The 7,500-nt window shown below is 45.3% G+C and overlaps 1 protein-coding gene across 2 annotated transcripts in view; it reads left to right on the forward strand.

Moving 5' to 3' along the window:
* The window catches only part of LOC137803261 (transmembrane channel-like protein 3), a 23,296-nt gene that overhangs the window by 9,445 nt on the left and 6,351 nt on the right, over positions 1-7,500 (forward strand). For both annotated transcript variants that reach the window (XM_068601556.1, XM_068601557.1), the window contains exons 11-16: positions 1,068-1,177; positions 4,020-4,098; positions 4,935-5,195; positions 5,751-5,879; positions 6,939-7,006; positions 7,372-7,500. In XM_068601556.1, the coding sequence (XP_068457657.1) occupies positions 1,068-1,177; positions 4,020-4,098; positions 4,935-5,195; positions 5,751-5,879; positions 6,939-7,006; positions 7,372-7,500 (776 nt within the window). The remainder of the gene's footprint in view (positions 1-1,067; positions 1,178-4,019; positions 4,099-4,934; positions 5,196-5,750; positions 5,880-6,938; positions 7,007-7,371) is intronic.

Raw genomic sequence — 7,500 nt, forward strand, 5'->3', positions numbered from 1 at the left:
TGAAAGAACCAGAGATTATCCACCATGGGTACTGTTACAAGAACCAATGAAAGAACCAGAGATTATCCACCATGGGTACTGTTACAAGAACCAATGAAAGAACCAGAGATTACCCACCATGGGTACTGTTACAAGAACCAATGAAAGAACCAGAGATTACCCACCATGGGTACTGTTACAAGAACCAATGAAAGAACCAGAGATTACCCACCATGGGTCCTGTTACAAGAACCAATGAAAGAACCAGAGATTATCCACCATGGGTACTGTTACAAGAACCAATGAAAGAACCAGAGATTATCCACCATGGGTACTGTTACAAGAACCAATGAAAGAACCAGAGATTACCCACCATGGGTACTGTTACAAGAACCAATGAAAGAACCAGAGATTATCCACCATGGGTACTGTTACAAGAACCAATGAAAGAACCAGAGATTATCCACCATGGGTACTGTTACAAGAACCAATGAAAGAACCAGAGATTATCCACCATGGGTACTGTTACAAGAACCAATGAAAGAACCAGAGATTATCCACCATGGGTACTGTTACAAGAACCAATGAAAGAACCAGAGATTATCCACCATGGGTACTGTTACAAGAACCAATGAAAGAACCAGAGATTATCCACCATGGGTACTGTTACAAGAACCAATGAAAGAACCAGAGATTATCCACCATGGGTACTGTTACAAGAACCAATGAAAGAACCAGAGATTATCCACCATGGGTACTGTTACAAGAACCAATGAAAGAACCAGAGATTATCCACCATGGGTACTGTTACAAGAACCAATGAAAGAACCAGAGATTATCCACCATGGGTACTGTTACAAGAACCAATGAAAGAACCAGAGATTATCCACCATGGGTACTGTTACAAGAACCAATGAAAGAACCAGAGATTATCCACCATGGGTACTGTTACAAGAACCAATGAAAGAACCAGATCATGCAATTTCCTCCGAGAGGCCAGATAACCCGTGTTCTATCAGCCAAGAGAACCTGTGTTCTGTCATCCAAGAGAACCCGGTCTCACGAGGTTCCTGGTTCTCTCCCTGCAGGTCAGCGTGGTGGTTTCTCTCATCACCATGATCGCTCCGTCTGCCTTTGAGCTGGTGTCTCAGCTGGAGATGTATCACCCACGGACCTCTCTCCGCTTCCAGCTGGCCAGGTACTCATCCCTCCATCCTCCATCCTCCATCCCTCCATCCCTCCATCCTCCATCCCTCCATCCCTCCATCCTCCATCCCTCCATCCTCCATCCTCCATCCCTCCATCCCTCCATCCTCCATCCCTCCATTCCTCCATCCTCCATCCTCCATTCATCCATCCTCTATTCCTCCATCCCTCCATCCCTCCATTCCTCCATCCTCCATCCTCCATTCATCCATCCTCTATTCCTCCATCCCTCCATTCCTCCATCCCTCCATCCTCCATTCATCCATCCTCTGTTCCTCCATCCCTCCATCCTCCATCCCTCCATTCCTCCATCCTCCATCCCTCCATCCTCCATCCTCCATCCTCCATCCCTCCATCCCTCCATCCCTCCATCCTCCATCCCTCCATCCTCCATCCTCCATCCTCCATCCTCCATCCCTCCATCCTCCATCCCTCCATCCCTCCATCCCTCCATCCTCCATCCCTCCATTCCTCCATCCTCCATCCTCCATTCATCCATCCTCTATTCCTCCATCCCTCCATCCTCCATCCCTCCATTCCTCCATCCTCCATCCTCCATTCATCCATCCTCTATTCCTCCATCCCTCCATTCCTCCATCCCTCCATCCTCCATTCATCCATCCTCTGTTCCTCCATCCCTCCATCCCTCCATTCCTCCATCCTCCATCCCTCCATCCTCCATCCTCCATCCCTCCATCCCTCCATCCTCCATCCTCCATCCCTCCATCCCTCCATCCTCCATCCCTCCATCCTCCATCCTCCATTCATCCATCCTCTATTCCTCCATCCCTCCATCCTCCATCCCTCCATTCCTCCATCCTCCATTCATCCATCCTCTATTCCTCCATCCCTCCATTCCTCCATCCCTCCATCCTCCATTCATCCATCCTCTGTTCCTCCATCCCTCCATCCTCCATCCCTCCATTCCTCCATCCTCCATCCCTCCATCCTCCATTCATCCATCCTCTATTCCTCCATCCCTCCATTCATCCGTCCTCTATCCCTCCATCCTCCATTCCTCCATCCTCCATCCCTCCATCCTCCATTCATCCGTCCTCCATCCCTCCATCCTCCATTCATCCATCCTCTATTCCTCCATCCCTCCATTCATCCGTCCTCTATCCCTCCATCCTCCATTCATCCGTCCTCCATCCCTCCATCCTCCATTCATCCGTCCTCCATCCCTCCATCCTCCATCCTCCATTCATCCGTCCTCCATCCCTCCATCCTCCATTCATCCATCCTCTATTCCTCCATCCCTCCATTCATCCGTCCTCTATCCCTCCATCCTCCATTCATCCGTCCTCCATCCCTCCATCCTCCATTCATCCGTCCTCCATCCCTCCATCCTCCATCCCTCCATTCCTCCATTCCTCCATCCTCCATCCCTCCATCCTCCATCCCAGTGTGAACAGTGTGAACAGTGTGAACAGTGTGAACATGTGTGAACAGTGTGAACAGTGTAAACAGTGTGAACAGTGTAAACAGTGTAAACAGTGTGAACATGTGTGAACATGTGTAAACAGTGTAAACAGTGTGAACAGTGTAAACAGTGTGAACATGTGTGAACATGTGTAAACAGTGTAAACAGTGTGAACAGTGTAAACAGTGTGAACAGTGTGAACAGTGTGAACATGTGTGAACAGTGTGAACAGTGTAAACAGTGTGAACAGTGTGAACAGTGTGAACAGTGTAAACAGTGTGAACAGTGTGAACAGTGTGAACATGTGTGAACATGTGTGAACATGTGTAAACAGTGTAAACAGTGTAAACAGTGTAAACAGTGTGAACAGTGTGAACAGTGTGAACATGTGTGAACATGTGTAAACAGTGTAAACAGTGTGAACAGTGTGAACAGTGTGAACATGTGTGAACAGTGTGAACAGTGTAAACAGTGTGAACAGTGTGAACAGTGTAAACAGTGTGAACAGTGTAAACAGTGTGAACAGTGTGAACATGTGTGAACAGTGTGAACAGTGTAAACAGTGTGAACAGTGTGAACAGTGTAAACAGTGTGAACAGTGTGAACAGTGTGAACATGTGTGAACAGTGTGAACAGTGTAAACAGTGTGAACAGTGTAAACAGTGTGAACAGTGTGAACAGTGTGAACAGTGTAAACAGTGTGAACAGTGTAAACAGTGTAAACAGTGTGAACATGTGTAAACAGTGTAAACAGTGTGAACATGTGTAAACAGTGTAAACAGTGTGAACAGTGTAAACAGTGTGAACATGTGTGAACATGTGTAAACAGTGTAAACAGTGTGAACATGTGTAAACAGTGTAAACAGTGTGAACAGTGTAAACAGTGTGAACAGTGTAAACAGTGTGAACAGTGTGAACATGTGTGAACATGTGTAAACAGTGTGAACAGTGTGAACATGTGTGAACATGTGTAAACAGTGTGAACAGTGTAAACAGTGTGAACAGTGTGAACAGTGTAAACAGTGTAAACAGTGTGAACATGTGTAAACAGTGTGAACATGTGTGAACAGTGTAAACAGTGTAAACAGTGTAAACAGTGTAAACAGTGTGAACAGTGTAAACAGTGTGAACATGTGTAAACAGTGTGAACATGTGTGAACAGTGTAAACAGTGTAAACAGTGTAAACAGTGTAAACAGTGTGAACATGTGTAAACAGTGTGAACAGTGTAAACAGTGTGAACATGTGTAAACAGTGTGAACAGTGTAAACAGTGTGAACAGTGTGAACAGTGTAAACAGTGTGAACATGTGTAAACAGTGTGAACAGTGTAAACAGTGTGAACGGTGTGAACATGTGTGAACAGTGTAAATATGTGTAAACAGTGTGAACAGTGTGAACATGTGTGTGCAGAGTGCTGGTGTTGTACCTGGGGAACCTCTACAGCCTCATCATCGCCCTGCTGGATAAAGTCAACATTATGAGCTCTGCTGTGAGTAGAGAACGTACAGAACATCACATCTGTTGTTTCTGATGTTCTAGCCCTCATTACATACATGACATGGATCTCCTTCATCTCGATAAATCTGGGTGGCAACATGTTTGCGTGCTACCTGTTATGTGCAGAAAGGCATTCTGGGTAGTTTTCTATCTCAGTGAATCCAAGCGAGCTTTTTACAGAACTGCGCTTTGCTGATTCTGATTGGCTCCCAATCTCATGTTAGTGGGTTTAACTCAGTTATATAGGCTCTAACCATCACAGAGGGATGCAGCTCACAAGGAGCGAGCTCGTCCTGAAACACAAGCTGCTCGTCCTGAAACACAAGCTGCTCATCCTGAAACACAAGCTGCTCGTCCTGAAACACAAGCTGCTCGTCCTGAAACACAATCTGTTGCAGTGATACAGACAGATGAGTTTATTGGTTTGGTTTGTGTGTTACTGCTGTGTGTAGAGTATTGAACGCCATCAGCGATATACAAGGGAAATATATTGTTTGGTACATGATGAAATAGAAATGTGCTAATGTGCTAAAATGGACCGTTTGGAGGCCTCACTTAAACTGTGTTAAAAACTAAACAAAAACATTCTGCTTGACTTTATTAAAGTTAACTTTGCAGATAATGTTGACATGATTATGTAGAGGTCTAGAACTGCAGCTGCTTCACTACAAAGGGCTTTTCTTTCCTTTGGGCTGTGTGCCCTGTGGGCTTCTGGGAGACTTTACATTGATGTGTGTGTTGTCTTACCTCTCTATGTGGAGCTGTTACTTTCTCACCACTACTTATCTTGTTGCCCACGTCAGTGTGCCACTTATCTTTCTCCTCCAGGTCCCAGTGAGTCCAGGTAACTGGTCTGACTCTAGCTCCTTCCTTGCCACCATCTCTCAGCCGGCCGTCGGTCTTTCCACCCTGGTTTCTGAGCTCTCTGTCTCTGAGTCTCACAACAGCACCATCGCCACCATCGCCACGCTGCTGAGTGCGAGGAACAGCATCACCAGCAGCTCAGCGGCCGCCTCAAACCGGACCGCTCTGTTTGAGAAGAATAGCCGCTCCCAGCAGGACCCGTGCTGGGAGACCTACGTTGGACAGGTAATGCTTCTGATGTGTTACACTGAACTCTGACTCATACTTTCCCCTTTTCTACAGTCACAAGCAGCTCCACATGTGTTACATGATGTCACTGGATGTATGTGTTACATGATGTCACTGGATGTGTGTTACATGATGTCACTGGATGTGTGTTACATGATGTCACTGGATGTGTGTGTTACATGATGTCACTGGATGTGTGTTACATGATGTCACTGGATGTGTGTTACATGATGTCACTGGATGTATGTGTTACATGATGTCACTGGATGTGTGTTACATGATGTCACTGGATGTGTGTTACATGATGTCACTGGATGTATGTGTTACATGATGTCACTGGATGTGTGTTACATGATGTCACTGGATGTGTGTGTTACATGATGTCACTGGATGTGTGTGTTACATGATGTCACTGGATGTGTGTGTTACATGATGTAACTAGATGTGTGTTATATGATGTCACCGGATGTGTGTTACATGATGTCACCGGATGTGTGTTACATGATGTCACCGGATGTGTGTTACATGATGTCACTGGATGTGTGTCTCCAGGAGATGCTGAAGCTGTCCATCATTGACATGATCTTCACGGTGGCCAGCATCTTGCTCATTGACTTCATCAGAGGTTTGGTGGTTCGATACCTGAGTGACTGCTGCTGCTGGGATTTAGAAAGCAAGTTTGTAAGTTGTACACAATTTGTGTCATAAAACTTTGAAGCATTTGTTTTTGACCGATTGCTGACAATGAGTGAAGACTTCAGGCAGGACGTTACTACTGGTAGCCAACAAATAGTCAGCACATAACCCCATGTTTTTACTTGTTATATGACTAAGCTACCAGGGTATAAGGGGTTATCCAGTGAGCTCCAGAGGAAATAGTCGTTCGATGTTTCTAACCGTTTCCTGTCTGGAGCCTCATATGGACCCATGAGAGCTCACGCTCTCTACTAGACGTGAACTCATCCCCCAAACAAATCAAACTATTAAGGTACCTTGTTGACTTTTCTTGGAAACAAAGTTTCTGTTCAAGTTCATGTGGTTCATTTGCGTCATTAACTTTTTTGCTCTTTCGCAAAGGAAAGGGGGCGTGGCTTTACTCAGTTACCATTACACCATCCGGCATGGAAATAACCACGAAATCTGCTTTATGCTGAAGTCCGGGTTCATAATATATATATATATATATATATATATATATATATATATATATATATATATATATATATATATATAATCTATTATATGATGATATTATGATAATAATGTATATTGGGGCGCACACAGCTCCGACCTGCGTCTGAATGAAGCCGCTTGCAGCGCTAATTCAGGCGGACCAGTGTGATTCGGCGGCGGTGGCAGCGGTGGCGGTGGCGGTGGCGGCGGCGGGCGAAGCTTCTCAATGTTGATTGGCTATTGCAACTCGCCATCACGTAACTTTTTCGTCCGAGTTGAAATATTTATAGTTGTTGAAAAAGCAAATTTTTCCCAACGTGCCGTTAATTGAACACGTCGTTTACGTGACAGCGTGTCGGCTCCTGTTGGACACGTGAAAACTCATCGAGGAGGAAACTACAGTCTGGAGGGTCTAATGGCAGCAGATTCTTTTCTGCGCCGTTTTTTTCGTTACACATGGTGACATGGTGACATTACACATGGTGACAGTGTAATATTTAACATTTGATGCATCATTAAAGGACACTATGGTGGGAAAAACACAGTAATTGTTCTATCTTTTCTCAGCCTGAATATGGAGAGTTCAAAATAGCAGAGAATGTTTTGCATCTGATCTACAACCAAGGGATGATCTGGTAAGTCTAAAAATTTATTGAAATGAATTGACAGAAAATGAGATATCAATATCTCTTTACTTCCACTGCATCACCTTGGCCTTCACTGTGTGTGTAGTAGAAGATGTAATTCAGAGGTAATAGTCTGGCCAGCCTCCATGACCCCGTGAAAAGGATGAGGTCCTCTGTGATGTCTCATTACACCTCTGAGTCCTCGTTTCAGAAACCTCGCCTTGCAGCAGTAATAGACCTCATGGAGCGAAACCATGAGCCACAGGACGTAGTGTGTGTTATATGAGGTGTGACCTGTTTGTGTGTCTGTTTTTGTGTGTGTGTGTGTGTGTGTGTGTCTGTGTGTTACTCACTTTTCTCCCTCTTTCCTCCAGGATGGGAGCGTTTTTTTCTCCCTGCCTTCCAGCTTTCAATGTGTTGAAGCTGATCGGTCTGATGTATCTGAGGAGCTGGGCCGTCCTCACCTGTAATGTCCCCCATCAGCAGGTGTTCCGAGCCTCCAG

This window comes from Clinocottus analis, unplaced genomic scaffold, assembly GCF_023055335.1.
Source record: "Clinocottus analis isolate CAN_PGR_092001 unplaced genomic scaffold, fCliAna1.0.p SCAF_51, whole genome shotgun sequence".
In the NCBI taxonomy this organism is placed as follows: Eukaryota; Metazoa; Chordata; class Actinopteri; order Perciformes; family Cottidae; genus Clinocottus; species Clinocottus analis.